Genomic DNA, 18,955 nt, shown 5'->3' on the forward strand with positions numbered 1-18,955 from the left:
CCCACTCCGCCACCGCTGTCATTCCCATGGGAGGAGCTGACCCTCACAACTGCTCTCCAACCCGCCACAGCCCCGGGCTACTCTTCCAGGGTTGGGGATGGGATTGAAAACCTGAAGTTGGCCGGGCCTGGGAAGACACCCGTTCCACCCTCACCAGCTCTGCCACAGACAGAACTGTGTCCTGGGCCTCAGTTTCCACAGCTGCAAAGTGGGTAACAACTATTGCCCCTCACAGGGCTGTGTGAAGATACAAGGGAAGACCTGTAAGAAAATTCCAGCTCTGAGCTGGGTCCAGAGCAGGTGCTCAAGAAGCACAGGCTCTTCTGCTGTCCCAAGACCCAGAGCACCCATGTGCTGGCTGAGGATTTCTACCTGAATCTCCACCAAAGGGCCACGAAGCCCCTGCCTGGACCAGAGGAGGCCCGCACCATCACGACGCACCCCCAGAAACCACTGCAGGCCAACGGGGTGACCACCAACCCCCAGTCCCGAGGCTGGTCAGGCTGACTCATGCTGTCCTTCACAGCCCCACAATTTCCACCCAAGCTGAACGCATCCCTGCCCTGGGACCCCGCAATGCCACAACCCGGATTCTACACGTGAGAAGTGAGTGTACATATGCATCCACAAAAAGATCTGTTCCAGAATGTTTACAGCAGTTTTTTCGTCAGCTCCCAAAACTAGAAATGATCCAAACATCCATCAGTAGAATGGAGGAACCAAGTGTGGTATAGCCTGACCAGGAAACAGTACTCAGCAATAAAAAGGGAACAAAGTATCAATACACTCAACAATATGAATGAACCTCAGAAGCACTGTGTTGAGTAAAAGACCCCGGACCTGAAGGAAGATTCCATCCATGTGAAGTTCAAGAACAGGTAGGTACATCTGAAGCGAAAGATGTCGGAACAGTGGTTCCTCACAGGGTGGGTAGATAGAGCCTGGGACAAGGCACAAAGGAATGTCCTGGAGTGATAAAAATATCCTGTATCTTGCTTGGTGCAGTGGTGACACAGTGTATCAGCTTCCTATTGCTGCTAAAATAATTTATTACAAACACAGTGACTTAAAACCAGAGAGTTCTGGAGTTCTCCTGGTTCTGGAGGTCTCAAGTCTGAAATGGGTCTCACTGGGCTAAATTCAAGGGGCTAGCCGGGCCGTGTTCCTTCTGGAGACTCCGGAAGAAAAGCCCTTTCCTTGCCTTTTCCAGCTTCTCGAGGACATCTGCAGTCCTTGGCTTGGGTCCCCTTCCTCTGTCTTCAAAGCCAGCAACAGAGCATCTTCCAATCCCCCTCTGTCTCTGACTGTCCTTCACTTAGAAGGACCCTTGGGATGACACTGGGCCCACACAGATAATTCAGGATAATCTCCTCTTCCCAGGACCCGTGATTTCATCACATCTGCAAAGTCCCTCTGCCATGCAAGGTAACATACCGTGAATGTTCCAGGGGAGTAGGACATGGACATCTTCAGAGGGCATTCTTCGGCCTCCCACACATGGTATGCACGCATGTGGACATTCATCACTTCAGGTGCAGGCTTCACAGCCCGAAGCTTCACTGTTCGTCAGTTATACTCATCACCACAACTCTAAAGAGCACACGGGGCAGGCTGTGGGTGTCACTTCCCAAGAACGGCTTTGCAGGGACCCCCTCACTTGATCCCTAATCCACCCTGCACCATTGCCCTGCTCTACAGGAACTGAGGTGCAGGTGAGTGAAAACCTCTCCTGCAGCTGGAAGGACACAAGGCTCTTCTGAGTCCAAGTCTGAGGACTCCCAAGCCCAGCTCCTCGAGGTCACCGAAGACCCCTCCTACGGGAGTCAGGACAGTGGCACCAAGGAGAAGGGGTTTCCTTTAATGCCCCCCTTTTACTGCGATGTGGGTACAAGAGTTTCCCCCTAACTCTGCTCTAAGAAAAACAACGGGACCAGGGGAATGAGAAAAGAAAAGTCGAGGTAGGGACGGTGGAGCTAGGGACACTAAACCAGAGAGCCCCGCCTGGTCTGGAGGGGCGGAGACCCAGACTTTCCTGGTAGATCTCCCATGCATTGCAAGTATAGTGAAGGCAATGAAAGGCGTGAGCACTCGTTTATCTGCAGGTCCCCCTGCCCGCCCCCGCCGCTTGCCACCTGGCACAGCCCACACTGCCCCTCCCCCCTGCCCCTCCAGGCCCACCAGTGAGCACCAGCCTCGCCCCTGCAGGGCATGGGGCACTCGCGCTGAGCCTGCTGGAAAGAAATAAGACTGCTCCTGTGAGAAGGAACCTGACAGCTCCTGGGGCAAGACCACGGAGGCAGCTATAATGAGGCGTCCTGCCTGCAGCCAGTGCCCCTTCCAGATGGGACCAAAGGCGCTGCTCTAGCAGGGAGCCGCTCCCACTACCTCCACTCCTCCCTGCAAGGAGAAGGGTTGGGGCTTCCAGGCCTATTCGCCATTTTGCCAGATGTCCACCTGGGGGCCCCTGACCACACCCCAATATCTGGGGCCTGGATCACCTTTATCCAGGTTCTAGCAGAGCTCTGGGGGAGCAGCCATGGCCAGGAGCACCCCAGCCAAGAACCTCAGGAGCTCTGGGAAGAGATGGTGAGGACTACTCTCCAGCACCCCCAACACACACTTGCACAGAGCCCTGCCTTGGTGAGTGCCCAACCCATCCTGCTCCCAGGGTGTTTGGTACAAGGGAAGCAAGGCTACTTGGGGGTGGCTTTCTTGCAGCTGGGGACAAAGGATATGAGGGAGCGTGACAGAAGTGATCCAGGACAAAAATTTTTGAAGAACCCACACTTTGGCCTCAGAAACCAGCAGGCCCACCACCCACTCTCTCCCTGTGGGACCTTAAGCAAGGACCATAAACTTTCGAGCCTCTGTGTTCTCATTCATAAAAGGAGGGTAGCACCCACTACCTCGTGGTGCTAGGTTTCACGAAAGCCCATCTATTAGCTTTGTCTCGCTATGCCTGGCAAGTCTGGAATTTCTGAACACCAAGGGATTAACGGGCATGGTGACGTTGACTCTGGGCTTGGGGTCCCGGCTGTCCCTTCTTTTCTTCTTTTGGATGCTATTTTCCTTGATGGACATGTAATGGTTTTGTCATGAGAAGCAGAGTTATCTTTTTTTCACCCAGTACCTACCCAGAACAACTGCATGGGGCAGAGGAGGTGGTTGGGTGGGGTGGGGTGCTCAGAGGTTGGCTTCCACACATCACTTCCTGCAGCCTTCCTGGGGGTCCTGCTGTCCGGCCACAGTGCTGGTCCTGCCCGAGGCCCCTGCCTGCTCCTCTGTTTCCTGCACCAGGACCCCAGTGATCACCCAGTGATCAGCTCCCAGTGATCACCCAGCTCCCACCTCCTGGGGGCCAGCTCTCTGCTAGGCCAATCTCCCCAGCAGCCCCGTGGAGTGGGCTTTATTCCTTAGCTCCATCCTACAGATGAGGAAACACAGCCCCATAGCAAGTACAACACAGAGCTGAAACTGGAACTCAGGACCTGAGCTCATCCTGTAGTCCCATACAGCCTCCCAACAGGGAGCAGAGCTCAGGGACCCTGCCTGGAAGGGGGTCTAGAACTGCCTTGGCCTCAGCCTCCTCCAAGACCAGGAGGGGAGCTACATTTTATGGGTGTCGCTTCTGGCTTCAATACTCAACCCTCCCCGCCCCCCCACAATGTCCCCAAATGTTCTCTGCCTGAAGTGGGCCATCCTGGTGCTGAGACAGAAAATTTGCCACCCTGCAGGGTCGGGAGGGAAGGGGGAGGTGCTCTGCGTGGGTTCCAGGCCTCACCCTGGGCTCCTAGGACCTGGCTCTACCCGCTGGGCTCCAACTTTTCCAACCAACACTGTCCGAGGCTTTAATCATTCACATCTGGTCAGAGCCTGGGTGTTCAGTTGCCAAATGTGAGCACGAGCCTGGAGCTGGCCATGTCCAGGAGATGACCATCTGGCCCCCTATGGGTCCTGGGCCCTGAGGCTTGGGGGAAGCGGGCAGGGAGGGTCACCTTGAGTTGTAAGCATATTCACAGATGGAAACCAATTTGCAAATTCTCTGTGAGAGTGGCACTGGCTGTGAGCTGGGGCTGGGGAATGGCACGAGAGAGGAGCTCCGAGGGCAGAAGCAGGTGAGGGGCTGCGTCCTGGGAGGGGAAATCCTGACTGCTCTTCAGTGAGTCACTGGATGATCAGGGCCATCCTTCTGCCACGATCACTGTATTTTGGGCTTCTGTGTTCGTTCTGGGGCTTATTTCAATCTCACTGCTAATACTTCATTAGAAAGGGGCCCTGCCACCCTCCTCCACACTAAGATTTTTTAGGGCCAATCCTAACAGGACGCCCACTGCCTTCTGCAGCATCTTTGTATTCTCTTCGGGCCTTACTCTACAGGAAGACATGCCCCTTCCATAACATAACTCGGTGAGGAGGGCTGTTTTCCCATATGAATATGCATTCAACACACAAGGTATAGATACAAATAATAAGCAGGACAAAGAACATTCCTACTGCTCCTCGATAAATTCCATCCTGCTGGTTCGTCGTCTTCCTTCTGGAGGACCTCAGGCTCTGGACCCCAGAATGTGACACTTTGGGATTCCACTACCGAATGTTTGGGAAGACCCAAGGAGTGCAGTGTTAGGGCAATGTCTGTGACCTGCTGAGTTCTTTGGGCTTCATTTCTGAATGAACCATACGAACCCCAAGGGAAGACCTATCAGAAGCTTCTAACATCTCTTAGTCTTTCCCTTCTTTTGTCTGTCTCTATCTCTCTCCCTCCCTCTCCATCTCTGCTACTGCCTTTCTCCCCACGAATACATACATGTGAACACATGTGTACACACACACACACACACACACACACACACCCCAGCCTCTCCTGGGACAGTTCTGATGGGACCCGGCAGCATCAGGTCTTTGCTGGGTCTCTGGCACCTCTGCTCACCACTCTCCTTCTGACCGGCCCCCAGGAGCTTGGTGCCCTCGGTCAGACAATCCCCTGCTCCCCAAATCCTTCCAGGGTGCCCCAGACACCACCAGGCACCAGCGGGGTACTGCCACCCTGATGTCCCTATCCTCAGCCCACCCCCATCCCCAGCACCCCAACCCAAACGGGCAGAGTTTGAGTTTGCTCTAAGGGACAGCATGACCGTATCCTGTCACTAGGTCACTGTGGGCTCTCAAGGTCACTGTCACTTGCTAGGCTTCTGTTTCTTCATCTGGCTGGCAGAATGCTGAAGGCCCCCATCGGCAGCCTCCAGCTGTACCCACTTCTCTCTGATCCCCAAGCCACACTAATAGCTGATAAAGACCCAAAGCTATGAGCCCTTCCCTCACATCTCCACCAATTCCACGTTCCAAGTTCCTCAGCTTACCAAGCAGTAAACCTCTGCCCCAAATTGCTGACAGAGTATTAGGAGGTTTTTAGTTTGCCAAGGACAGACACACACTGAAACTTTTTATTTATTTATTAAGCCTATCATCTGCTATTATATTTGATTTGTAGAAGAAAGGAAAATGGGACTGCATCAGATATCTGTTGCTATTAGAAACAAGAGCAACATTTCTCACAGGCTTATGTCTATTCTCTGTCTACACAGCCCTCACCTAGGAACCATCTGCTGTGAATGACTTACTCCATGACTCACACTGTAACTGCAAGAAGCAGCCGCTCCCTGACCACTGGCCAGGGCTCCCCCCCGCTGGCTCCCCCCACCCAGCAAGTGACCCCAGCCCTGGGCCAGGGCTAACAGTTCCAGGTAGTCATCATGCCTGGACCCAGGGGCCTCCCCTGGCAATCTGGGTCGGAGTGAAAAAGACAGATTGGGGAGCCCATACGGTGGGTGTGCAGGGAGGGAAGGAGAGGCTACAAGGAGGGTAAAGCAGAAGTCATAGAGACTGGGCTGAGGAGGACTCTAGGCTCCCAGCGCGTTCCCTCCTACACCCGGCACAGAGGGAGTTCTAGAAGCCATCCTGGGATCCTCTCTCTAAAATCTCCTTCTTGACTCCTTCTAGCTAGAAAACGTTTAGTTACCCGCCACTAAAAGCCCTCCTTAATGCTGTCACAGAAGATGGGCCACCACCCATGTCAAGAACGGAGGGACAATGCAAGGAAAGAGAAGAGGCTGCTCCTGGGGCAACACCACCCACAGCTCTGTTTCCTCAACAGCTTCTGTGTCCGCTTTGGGAACAGGACTCCTGACACTGGTGCTGTAAACACCTTCTTATCCCAACCGGCAGAGACATTCCCTCAAGGACAATGAGGAAAGGAAAAGAAAGGAAGGAAGTGACCAGAGGAATTTAGCCTTTAGTCCACAGAAACCTGAGGCCAACGAGGCCAGCTTGTGGCCTCCGAGGCAGCAGGCCCGAGCGCCGGCCACTCATGCACCAGCAAGCAGAAATACCAGCCCTTCTGCCATAACGCGCTGTGTTTTCCTGCAAGTCCTCACATTCTGCAACACCGCACACTAAAAATAAAAGGATTCATGGGAAAGACAGGGTTGGTGCCTATCACTCAACACTTGTAGGTCCTTGTCACTTGAGCCCTTCCCAAAACAGTCACGGCTCTAGTAACATTCGTTCACAGTGAGCCGCACTGGCCCCTGGACCCCAAGCCGCAGGGAGGCAATCGTTGGCTGGTGCTCCTCCTTTGAGCTGACAGGCCTCGGGGGGGCCTCACTTCTTACAGAGACCACGCTCACCAAAGTCAAAAAACCCTACCCCGGGTGTCACCTGCACTCGCTGTGTTCTTACGGGGTAACGCCGATCATCGGCCCCCTCGGCTTCCCCATTCAGCGTGGGGGGGAGGAAAGACACTAAAACGGCCACAGCTTGCACGAGAAGGTGCACCTGTAGACTTTCAGCATTTTTTTTTTAGTTCTTCTGTTGCTCTTTAATCTGATCTATCAAACCACAAACACACTGGGAAGAATTATGAGCCAACACGTCTACACATATACCGACATCATGCCCCCATTTATCAATCATGGAAACACATGCTGTTGACCGACAACCAACTAGTCTCTTGCCTTTTTTTTTTTAAGATTTTATTTATTTACTTAGAGAGAGCACACGTGCATGGGAGCAGGGGGAGGGGCAGAGGGAGAGAATCTCCAGCAGACTCCACACTGAGCATGGAGCCCGACTTGGAGCTCGGTTTCACAACCCTGAGATCATGACCTGAGCCAAAACCAAGAGTCGGACACTGAACCGACTGAGGCACGCAGACGCTCCCCACCCTTTTTTTTTTAAGATTTTATTTGACCAACAACGAAGTAATTTCAAGTGTAAGATACCGGAAGTTGCTTTTCAGAGAATTTGACTATGAGGAACATCTGATTGACAACGGGTGGCCTTCCTGACATCACAGTCACAGGAAGTTGTAAGAAGTGAGTGACTCTGACCTGCAGGCTGTGTTTAAACGTAAGGCAATTTTTTAAAGTTTGTACTTTTATCACTTTCGTCAAACTGACTCAGATTCAAAGCCGTCACAAATTCTCTGCAGCACCTCCCATGAAGAGGGGGATCTGCCTCTCTACGCCTTGAACCTGGTGGGCCCGTGACTTGGCTTTGACCTCCAGAATGCAGAAGTGACAGCATGCAACTTCTCAAGGGGCCTTCCTTGCTACCTCCTGCTCTGCTCCTCCTCTTGCCGCCCTGAGACCACCATGGAAAGCAGCCCAGCTGACAGCCAGCACCGACCCCATCTTGGACTTGCCAGCCCAGGGGAGCCAGCAGAGGCAAGACCAGCAGAAGAAGCAAGCGGCACAGAATCAGCACAGAATCATGAGCAAATAAAATGGTTACCGTGTTAACCCTTAAACTTCTGGGATGGTTCGTTACATAGCAAACACAAACATAATATGACATTTTGTTGACATTTCGCCAATTCTTTCATATTTTAATAGTTTTCCCCACTTGGGAGCCAATCAACCTTTTACTTAGGTCTCAGGGATTTCATAGACCCCTGAGAAGGGGCTAAACCAATCCCAAAAGTGGCTGTGTCTCCACAGACCCTACCAGGATTGATGAAAAGCCAAGGGCTAACCAACAGCCCCAGTCCCAGGAAGGTATCACGGAGCCGGCCAGAGGAATCCAACTGATGTAAAACACCAAGAAGGAACAGCTCCTAATATTCTAAACCACTCCTGAGGGAGGCTGAAGGCTCTCTAACTAATGCTCCTGATTCTAAGCAAGACCCCAATCTTTCTGGCTGTAGTACACTGAATAATAGCACCCCACCAAACACACCCCTGGCCCAATCCCCAGAACCTACAAATATGTCACCTTACATGACCAAAGGGAATTTGCAGATGCAATGACACTAAGGATCTTGAGATGGGGAGACTGTTCTGGTTATCCAGGCGGGCCTCAATAGAGGTCTTTACACGAGAGCCCTTATAAGAGGAGGCAGGAGAGGCAGAGGCAGACAGAAGGTGTGATGGTGGAGACAGAGGTTGGCGTGATGTGTTCTGAAGGTGGAAAAAGGGGCCACAAGCCAAGGAATGCAGGCAGCCTCTGGAAGCTGGAAAAGGGAGCAGAGTCTCTCCCAGAGCCTCCAAAGGAAGGCTCTGCCACCACCTTGATTTCAGCTCAGTTAGACCCACTCTGACTTCCTTCCAACCTGCAGACAATAAGTTAATACGTTTGTGTTGTTTTGTGCCACTGAGTTTGTGGTAATTTTTAGGATGGCAATAGGAAACTAATACAGCGGATAATTCCTCCTGCCTACAAGAAAGTAGCTTAAGATTCTTACTCACGATCACAATAACAGCTAATAATAACTACTAACATTAATTTAGTGTCTACTTTATGGCTGACCTTGTTCTAAGTGCTCTTCCTATATAAACTCATTTAATCCTCACAAAAACCACATGAAGAAGACTATTACAATCCATATTTGACAAATGAAAAAAACTGAGCTTTCCAGAGGTTTAGTAACTTGCCAGGGCCACAGAGCAGGTCAATGATACAGCCCAGGCTTGAACCCAGGCAGTCTAGCTCCAGATCCCACGTTTCACCCCTACAACTCCCAAATCAAACCAGCAGTGGTAACAGTCAATTCCAGCCACTGAGCGAGCACCTTCTACGGACCAGGCTCATGCTTAGCACTTGACTTATATTCTCTCATTTGATTCTCACAGCACCCCGTTGGGGTAGGATTACCACTCCTCCTTGTTTACAGAAGAAGAAATGGAGACGTGCAATGTTACACCCAGGAATTATACACAGCTGAACCCAGGAGTGTCTGAGCCCGGAGCCTGGGTTTAACCGAAACATCCTCCTGCCTCTCTTGTCCCCCTTGAGGCCCACGTGGCTGAGGAAAGGACAGAGATAAGTAGCACGACCACAGAATTTATCTTTCAAACTGGGATACCCAGAAAGTGAAAGGAGTCACTATTAGGAATTTCACCAGGATAAGAGGTATAAACCAGAACTGTCCCAGCAAACCTGGACACATGGCCACCCTCGAGATAAGGGGACTGAAACCTAGGCCCATATGCTGCAGTTCACAGTTCCCTGGTAGGGACACTGTGCAGCCCCAGCTGACATCCCTAACTGCTTGGAAATGGGTACTATTGATTATTCCCACTTTACAGATGAGAAAACTGAGGTGGGGTGGGGGGAGGGGCTAAGTGACTTGCCCAGAATCCCATGCCTGGTAAGTGGTAAAGCCAGAACTGGAATCCAGGCTGACTCTCCCTATAAAATCGCATGGAAATGTTCTCTCCTCCCCACATGGCCAACGTAAAGCAGCACATCCTAGTTCAGAGTCCCTGAGGGAGGGCCCCGTTCCCCTGGTGGGCAGAGATGTCTGTGGTGGCCCGTGGACTGGGCACTAGTTCTTGCCTGATTATACGACTTACTGGCAGGCTTTGCAAATCCACTCCCAGGTCCCCTTCTCCAGGGCGGTCCAATTCCAGAAGGTCTGGGAGTGAGAATCATAAGTACCTCCCCTCAGGTGATTCCTAAAGCATTTCTCTTCCTGTTCAAGCCCCTCTGGAGAATGACTTCCAGAAAAGAGAATGTCTTAGTCTGGTGCTCCTATATCCTTGACCTCCTCTAAAACCCTCTGGTCTCCCTCTTACCCGGAGTGCAGCCTCAGCACAAAACCTTCCAAGGCAATAGCATTTGCCTAAAGCATTTTGACTGTGTTTGAGTTGCCATACATTTTCGCTGTGGTCCCCTTCTGTTTGTGGCAAGTGACACAGGTTTCCCATTTATGGAACTGACATAAGTAAGACTCTTAAATTAAATGCATTTTTCAAAAAACAGCATATCAATTTTAAAAGTAATCACTAACTCACGGTTTCGGTGGTCAGTACGTATGGCGGAATCAGGAAGGTGAATCTCAAGTGGCTGCAGACTGAGAAAAAGTTCCCTAAGGATAAGATGTGCCCATGAAGGTTCTGCTGATAGCCCTGAGCTCTCTTCTAACATTCCCCCTCCCCCCTCCAGCTATCTCATCCTGGAGCATGTACTCAATTCCTCTGAGCCTCAGTTTCCCCTTGTGTAAAATCTCCTACTTTGTGGAGTATTTATGAAGATTAAATGACACAATACAAGCGAAGCATTTAACACAGAACTGGTGCTTACAAACTCTGCTGACTCAGTCTAGCACCAGGGAATGAACCGTGTCGGATGCTCCTGCCCTCTACCCCTCTCATGCTGAGGTCCCAAGTCTGAAGTCCAGATATGTAGGTAACACACGGATTCCCAAACTTGGCTGTTCACATAAAGAAGTCCTGATAGAATAGTTCTGGGAGGAGGCCTAGGCATCAAGACATTTAAAAAGTTCCCCAGGTGATTCTAATAGGCAGCCAGGATTGAGAACCAACCCCAGGGGATGTCCAGTGACCAAAAAGTGTAGCTTCTCACATTCCATGCTCCAGGACCAGCCCTCAGCCACCTTCATTCTTGCTTCCCACCAGTGGGCTCTGCAGAGATGGGGGAAAGGCACTCAAGAAGGGCTGACTTCGTGTTTGCCAGGAAAGAGGTGTTCACCACTTCCAGGGTCTTGCTTCAGGGCCTGAACATACTCCCCACACAGACCCAAGTCAGAAAAACCCGAGCAGAATCTGCCCTCCTTCTAATGCCTACAAAGAAAGCAGATTAGCTGGACCCGCCATCATGCCACACAAGGCAATGGCCATCCCAAGGAGCATCTGGGAGGTAGAGACAGGAAGGCCAACTCTCCCTTCCTCCAATGGGGAAAGAACTTGATAAATTCCAGCCCCCCTGATATCTGCACTGTTCCCACAACAGACCGAGGCAGGCGTCATGTGCCCCTTGCCCAGACCAGCAAGGTAAAGCTTAGCTGGAGTCGACATGCACTTTGGGCTCCAAAGCCACATTGCCCCTTTACCACCCCCACCCCCCGCACCTGTTACTGCCCATCTCGGGATGGATTAGGAGTCATTTCCAATAAAGGGGGGCAGCAAGGATTTGCAGAATCCACAGCGGTGGGGTCAGTGTCAGTTCTTGGTCCCCTCTCTGACACCCCCCACCCCCGCTCCCCTGGCGATGCCCAGACATGCTGCAGGTGGAAGGCGCTCGCTCCCAGCCACATGCCGCTCATTCATTAAAGCGCCTTGTTCCTCCCTGCTATTCTAATTATGTGCAACAATAATAAAGAAGCTTTCTCCCTTACCAGAGGCCTACTTATGCAATGAGAGAGCATTCTGCCCGCACAATACTGAGTCATCACCCAAACCCTTGTTGGAATCAAGGTCGCATCTCTTCAAGGATTGACTGAGCCCTGCCTACCCCCCTTCAGCTTCCACCCACTCCTGAGCATCCACGTTTCTAGAAGCACCACTTCGCTGCAGAGTGGGCAGGATGAAGATGCCATTCCCCACTGCTGTGTTCCCTTGTGGATTACTGACTGATATTCATTTGACGCACAGGGAGGTGTTTATTGAGCACCTACTATGTGCCCTCACTAAGAGTATGGAAATGAAAGACACAGTCCCTGCCCATGTTGGGAGAAAAGGCAAGAGAAAAGTCCAAGCTTTTAGGGTCAACGACTGATTCATATCCCAACTCAAGCATTCATTGGCTCTGTGATTTGATCCCTTGGCCGGGCAAACTACCAAATTTCTCAAAAGCCTCGTTGCCTCATCGGCGAAATGGGGTAATAATAACCAAACCTCATAGGGCTGTCAGAGGAGTCGATGGAATATACACATACAAAGTTGGAACATTGTAAGCGCTCAGTGAACACTAGTTGAGATTACCAACGATCAGTACCAAAGGCTTTGGGGCACAAAGGCCAGATAGATCTCATCAAGATAGATGAGTCTATGAAGGCTTCCTGAGAAGTGATAACGTGCGCTGAGTTTTGAAGGATAAGCTGGAGTTTGCTAGAGAAAGGGAGGATGTTCCTGGTCGGGGGGAACAGCATGAGGGCTAAAGGAGATCACAGGGCTCTGGGAAACGGGACACTGTGTGGGGAGCACGCACAGAGCGGCAGGGGACACAGCTGCAGACGCACACATGGACGTGAAAGTGGGTCCATGGCCAGAGCCCTCACCAGGCACGTGCTCAGAGAGGCGGGGCAGCCTGCTCACCTCCCACCCACCCTTCACTCAAGCCCACTTCCGGCTGTGCCGTGTGGGCCTGCCAGGTCCCTCCCTGGTGGAGTCGGGGTAACAGGACCCTCTGTCAGCCATTCATTCAATCACAATTGTGAGCAGGGCCAACTGAAATAATTCAGTATTTTCCCATTTCAGCATAAATGGAGTCCTCAGAATCTCACCTCCAAAGCCCAACGCAATGCTTCCAGAGGCACCCCCAACATGGGCAAACCTCCTGACCTGCTGTTCCTCTCCCTAACGCCATCCCCGCCCTGGAACAAATTACTAGATGTCCGCCGCCCATGCCTACCCCTGACTCGGGTCACCGTAAGAGCTAGCCCGGCCTGAACCATCCCATGTCCTCCCCACCCCGTTCATCTCATCCTTCTAGGGCTCCCTGTGGCCAACCAAGGCAGGTCTTGGTGGGGACAGGACTGAAGGTCATCTCAGCTTTTGCTGTCCAAAGCTCTAAAGATGAAAAGTGGTCCTTTGTAAATTAACGGAAATGTTCTATTAAGGAAACACACACACAAAAGGAATAGTAATGAAGTGCCGTGTACCATCAGCCAGCTTCCACAACTACCAACTTTCTGCCATTCTTGTCTCATGAGTAACTCTGCCCACACCCCACCTCCACTTGCTCTGTTGGGAAACATGCTATGGCCAGCCTTCCTGGCCCACACCACCATCCAGGGCTCTCACTGCCCACAAGTCCCAACACAGTTTGATCTCTCCACACTCATCCTTTGGCACCAAAAACATCCTTGAAATAATCCCCTGAAGAACACCATTTTTATGTTCCTCATAGAGTAGTCATCACTGGCCACACCCACAGGGGCTACATAGGATGGCGGCAAAGGGCCAGAGGCCTGGAATCAGATGGCCTGAGTCCAAATCAATACTTGCTAGATGTGTGACCTTGGATAGGTCGTTCAATTTACATTTAGATTTCCTACCTAGGGGAAAGGGCAATGCTGGTAACAGATCTGTTGTTGAGGCTTTAACAAATGCTCCTTGCCCAGCACAGAATATTCAGTGAGGAAATCTGAGACATAGATGTGTTAGATGATGGGTGAGCAGGCTCTGCTCCCGTGAGATACTATTAATATGTCTCATTTTAGAGATGAAGGGATGGGAACCAAGAGAGAATCAGCAAGTTGCCAGGGACAGCCTGCTCTGTGTCCCAAGTCCATGTGTTGGATATTCTCACAGGCTGCCTTGAACTGCTGATCACTGGAAGTGAAGAAACACTCTAGGATAGATAGACGCGAACAGTGGCAGGTGGCCCAGCACCACCCAGCATGTGTTTCCCCATCCTGGATGGGGAGCTCTCCCAGCCTGAGGACAGACAACCACCCAGTGCCTCTGTGTGCCTGTGTGTGTGTGTGTGTGTGTGTCTAGGGTAGGGGTGCTGAATTTGATTTTACAAGACAAATGGTGTGGGGGAAGCATATTCCTGCTCACTCTTCTGATTTCACACACCCTATGGCCAACCTTGCATTTGATCCAGCCATCCGCTGTTTATCATCCCAGCATGAGAGGCAAGAAACTTAAGCTTTAGAAATTCTTAGCAAATCTGATGTGCCTCCCTATCATCCTACATTTTCTTTCCAATTTAAAGAAAGGGGGGGGGCAATGAATCGATCCAGTTGCTGAGTGATATCCAGACAATGCCGCCAGCCCACTGCCCCCGTTTGCCAGCTGGGGAAGGGCAGAGGCGGGGGCAGATTTGGATGCGCGTTTGGGCCCGGCCTGGGCTCTGGCCTGGGCTCTCCAAGGCCCCTCCCAAGAGTGAACCCTGTCAGGATGCCCCCTCCCCCCCGCACTCCCCCACTACTGCAGTGCCGCGTGGGGAGGCACCTCCCAGATCTGCAGGAACAATGGGCTGGGGAGGGGGCAGGTGCCGCTCAGAGCGCAGCAGAGGGCAGGGGCCGCGGCCACAGACTGCACGACTGCAAGCACCCCACCCATGGTGGCTGCGCAGCCACCTGACTCAGTTTCCCCAGCTTTGAGGTGCCCGCAGATCTTTTCCTGGATGAATTTCCCTTACGTCCCAGACATTTTAATTTCATCCTCGCCAGGCTCATCCTGCCGCTCGCCGGAAGCCACTGGGCTACGCTCCCCTCCAGCGGCTGCTACTGCTAAAGCCCCTCAGGTCAGGGACGCGCGGCATCTCCGTGCGCCCAACTTTCCCCACTTGGGACCCACGATCCTGGTCAGGCCGTCCCCTCCGCTGGCGAAACCATGATTTATAGCCCTGGGCTCCAAAAGCTGCTCCTCCTCTTCCCCTGACTCCCGGGTCCTCCTCTCGGTCCTTACCCGGCACCCTCGCCCCATCTGAGCCCTAACCACGCTCCCCAAAGAAAGCGGCCATGGCCCATTTGCAGAACGCGAGCGTCCGTCCTCCGCACAGGGCGCCACCTTCCTCTCCCCTGCCCGGGCAAGGAGGGGACAGCCGAGCCCCCGCCGCTTCGCCCCTCCACGGCCCGCAGAACCCTGGGGATGGGCGGGGCGGGCAGTGCGCGCTGCAATTCCGCCCGGAGCTGCAGCACCCACGGCCCGCACGTACGTCCGACCTCGGCAGGGCGAGGGGACAGCTCCAAACCCTCGATTTGCCCCCAGGGTCCCACCCGCGCCTCGCTGAGTCACGGAAATGAGCCGCTGGGGATACGGGGCCACCCGGCGGCCGGCCCTTTACTCGGCCAGCGCGGGCGTCCCCGCACAGTGCGCGGGGGATGGACACGGGGGGGTTGGTTCTCACCCGTACTCACCAGGGGCCCCGCAGGAGGCGCCACCCCGGGACCGGACGGCCAGGGCGCCTGGGCGGGGGCTGCGGTCCCCGCCGCAGTGTCCGCACCCCGGCCGGGAGCGCAGCACGTGACCGGCGGGCCGAATCGGGTCCCCCGGACGCCCTGCTCCGCCGCGGCGCTGACCCTGGCCCTCCCGGCTGGGGCAAGCTGTTGAGGGGTGCGCGCCCACTTTCCCGCGGCCGGAGAGGGAGCTGCGGGGCGCCGGGCCGAGCGCGCCTCAGCCCTCCCCGGCCCGCCCCGCCGCAGCCGCAGGACCCGCGCCCCGCGCTCACCTCGGGGCCCCGCGTCGCCGTCGCCGGCCTCCTTGTCCGCCATGGTCGCGCAGCCCCGGCCCGCGAGAGGAAGCTCCGGCGCAGCCCCTGTGCCCGTGCGGGTCCCCGTCCGCGTCCTCGGCGGCGCTCGGGCCGGGTCTGAGGCGCCGGGCAGCGGGAGCACTGCTGTGACGCGGCCGCCGCCGCAGCCCGGACTCCTCCCCGCGCTCCTCCCGGGCCCGCCCCGCGCCCCGCCCCGCGGAGCCCGGCCGGCTGGGGGAGGCCGGGGAAGGCCGGCGCGGGGCCGGGCTCGGCGTCGGCCCGCCACCACCTCCCCCCGGGCCCGTCGCTCCGGGGCTCGCCCCCGAGCCGGCCGCCGCCGAGGAAGGGGTGCGGCAGGGGCTCGGCGGCTCGCCAGCCGGCCGGACGCCGGCGCACTGAAGGCGCAGTGCTCGGCGAGCGGCGGCGACTGGATTTCAGGTCCCCTCGGCCCCGCCGCGCGTCCGCCCCGCGGAATAGCCCGGGGCCGAAGCCCCGCAGCAGGCACCGCACGGAAACCGCACTCTCCCGCGGAAGCCCGCCCCACTCTCCACCCACCCATTTCGCTCCCCCAGGGCCCCAGGGGAGCGGGCAAGGGCCACGCAAAGGAGGAACCCGGCGCGGCCAGGACTCAGGCCGCAGACCGAGGACCTGCGCGAGGGGCCTCGTTCCGGGCACTGCCGCGGGCGGCTGCCTCCAGGTTGCCTGCGGGACTGCATGGCAACTCGGGACCCCGGGGGGCGCCTGTCGCGGAGGCTGCGACGCGCCTTCCATATATGGGCTCCCAAGGCGGCCCTCGTTAAAAGTCTGAGAATAACGGCATTAATAATGCAGAGCTTCGGTCAGCGATTCATCCTCCCGGTCCTCTGGCTCTGCCACACACGCGCGCGCCATTGGCACCTGTTCGCGATTGGCCAGGTGGCTTCTGGGTCCTCTGTGCAAGAAGGCAACGAGGTTGGTGATAGGACTCTAATGACCACCGTTACTGGGCCCTTCCCTTATGCCTGGCCCTATGCTAAGTGCTCAAGAGCCTTATCTCATTTGCTCTGCATAGCTCTAAGAGGTGGGGACTAGTGGTCTCCATTCTGCAGAGAAGGAAACTGAGGTGTGAGGGATTTCGGTGATGATCCCTAGAACACACACATCAAGTAAGTGACCAAGCTGGGATAACCACCAGCTATCCCTCATGCCCTGCGATGGACCACAGCTCTCAAAAGGCACCTAATGGAGGCTTCATCGTGCGGCCAGGTTATGGAGGAGGGGGTGCGCAGGGGTGCTGAGAGAGACCAGTCTCTGCTCAGAAAGTGATTTTAGGGTGATGAGTTAAAAGGATGAACTTGCCCTCTGTCTGCCTGCATTAAAAATCCCGAGCCTACAGTCTCTGACTATGTATGAGACCATAAGTTAATTATTTAACCTTTTTGAGCCTCAATATTCTCGTCGGTGGAATGGGTACAGAGAACCCACTTCCTAAGAATGAAGATGAGCTGATGCATGTAGCATGCATTGCTTGGGGTCTGGTGCATGATAAGCAGTCCAAAAGGTATTACATGTCATTAAGTCACAGGCACCTTTTCACGGTGGGCAATAGCCCGTTGTGCAGGACAGTGGGGAATGGGGGGCACATGGTGGGGGGCACTCCCAGAGTGGAGAACACTGTTTTCCTACAGAGTGCCCCCTCCTTCCCAGGACTCCTGCTGAGACAATACCGTACTATCTCAGAGGCAGACTCAAGACATGGCCTGGAGGCCAAGAGCACCCAAGGCAGGCACCCAAATGCAGGCCAGGGGAAGGGTGAAGGCAGTTGTGCAGGTGACGAGCCCTTCAAGCTGCCTTCCCAGTTCTGCCCCTGTACGCCTACTGAATGAAGCTGGCCGGGCTGAGGCCACATGGACTGAAGCTCAGAGGGCAGGGACGGCACCAGTGTCACACGGACACATGCCTAAGCAGTGAGGCCAGAAAGAGTTTTTTATTAAACGTGCTTCTGATTAAGTCTCTTTTGTGTTCAAAACCATGCTGGGCCTCCCTCATCTACAAGAAAAAGCCCTAACTCTTCAGCTTAATGTTCAACACCTTTGACAACATGCCTCGTCTGGCATCTTTCTCCCAAGAAGCCTTCCTTCCACCAGCCTTCCTCGGATATGGGCACAGTCTACATCTCTCTCCCTGTTGGACACCCCCATTGCTTCCCTCCTCTACCCGCCCACATCCAGGCATCCTTCAGGGCCCCAGTCCCAGGCCACCAGCCCAGGGAGAACTAGGACACCACCCAGCCCCCCAGGCTCCCAGAGTATTCTACACACTCACACATTTCGTTTTATTTTTCTCCTCCTTCTACACAGCTGCCCGGGCAGCTCAGCACGCAGAAGCTTCCTCTATCTGCAGAGATGCTCACCTCCAACACCCAGGACTCGAGGCTCCAGACCTCCTGAAAGTCTCCCCAGGGCACCTCCCAGGCCCTTCCCACTCTCCCAAAGCCCAGCTCATCCTCTGCCACCCTCCCTCCTGGCTGCAGGATCTCTGTAAAGGCAGCAGCCACCCACAGCCACCCAGCCACACACCTGGGCATCGGCTCTCACTCCTTTCTCTGTGTCCATCTGAGTTTGGTCCATCGCCAAGTCAAGTGTTGCCCAGCTGACCATGGACATTTCCGTTCCATGCTCACTGCCACCATCCTCGTCCACATCCCCACCATGTCTCTCGGCCTACGTGTCTGCAGGGCCAGCTCACTGTCTCAGGCTCCTGTCCTACCCCTCAGGCCATTATTTGTGAATCTGGTCTGCCCTGCCCACCCACCTCTCAGCTCGGTCTCCGCCCCCCCACCCCCACCCCTCATGACTTCTTTCAATCCCTCGCACCCATCCCTGCCTCTCCGGTACTGGCATTTCAAATGCCTTAAAATGTATTTGATGTTTGGACCACTTGGCCCCTCATCCCTCATCACCAGCAACCTGGAGAACTCAGCATGGACTCCCCAACTCCAGGGAGCCTTCCCTGCACCCCCCATTCTGGCCCGGGTGCCCCTCCTCAGTGTCCTTATGGCACCCCGTCCCTCTCCATCAGGCGCCTGACCCCCAGCACCAAGACATTGGTGTGGGCAGCCTGTCAGAACCAGCAGGAACCCCACCGTCCCCACCCTCCTGCCACCTATGGAGGAAAGGCCTGAGGGCCATCTGCTCTCTCTCCTGACATGCAGCCACAGGGACACGAGGGCACGTGAGGACGATGGGGGATGACATGCGGACCCCGCGCTGTGGGCAGAGAGCAGAAGACAGTCTTGATTTTCAGGGAGAAT

The 18,955-nt window shown here is 54.7% G+C and overlaps 1 protein-coding gene across 1 annotated transcript in view; it reads right to left on the bottom strand.

The window, feature by feature from the left end:
- Nucleotides 1-15,837, bottom strand: part of HSPA12A (heat shock protein family A (Hsp70) member 12A) — a 61,765-nt gene extending 45,928 nt beyond the window's left edge. The window contains exon 1 of the mRNA XM_045878936.3: nt 15,643-15,837. Within this exon, the coding sequence (XP_045734892.2) occupies nt 15,643-15,685 (43 nt within the window). The 5' untranslated portion in view covers nt 15,686-15,837. The remainder of the gene's footprint in view (nt 1-15,642) is intronic.
- Nucleotides 15,838-18,955: the final 3,118 nt, after the last annotated feature.

This window comes from Mirounga angustirostris, unplaced genomic scaffold (assembly GCF_029215605.1).
Source record: "Mirounga angustirostris isolate CCGP_5_RB_7025 unplaced genomic scaffold, mMirAng1.0.hap1 SCAF_6, whole genome shotgun sequence".
NCBI lineage: Eukaryota > Metazoa > Chordata > Mammalia > Carnivora > Phocidae > Mirounga > Mirounga angustirostris.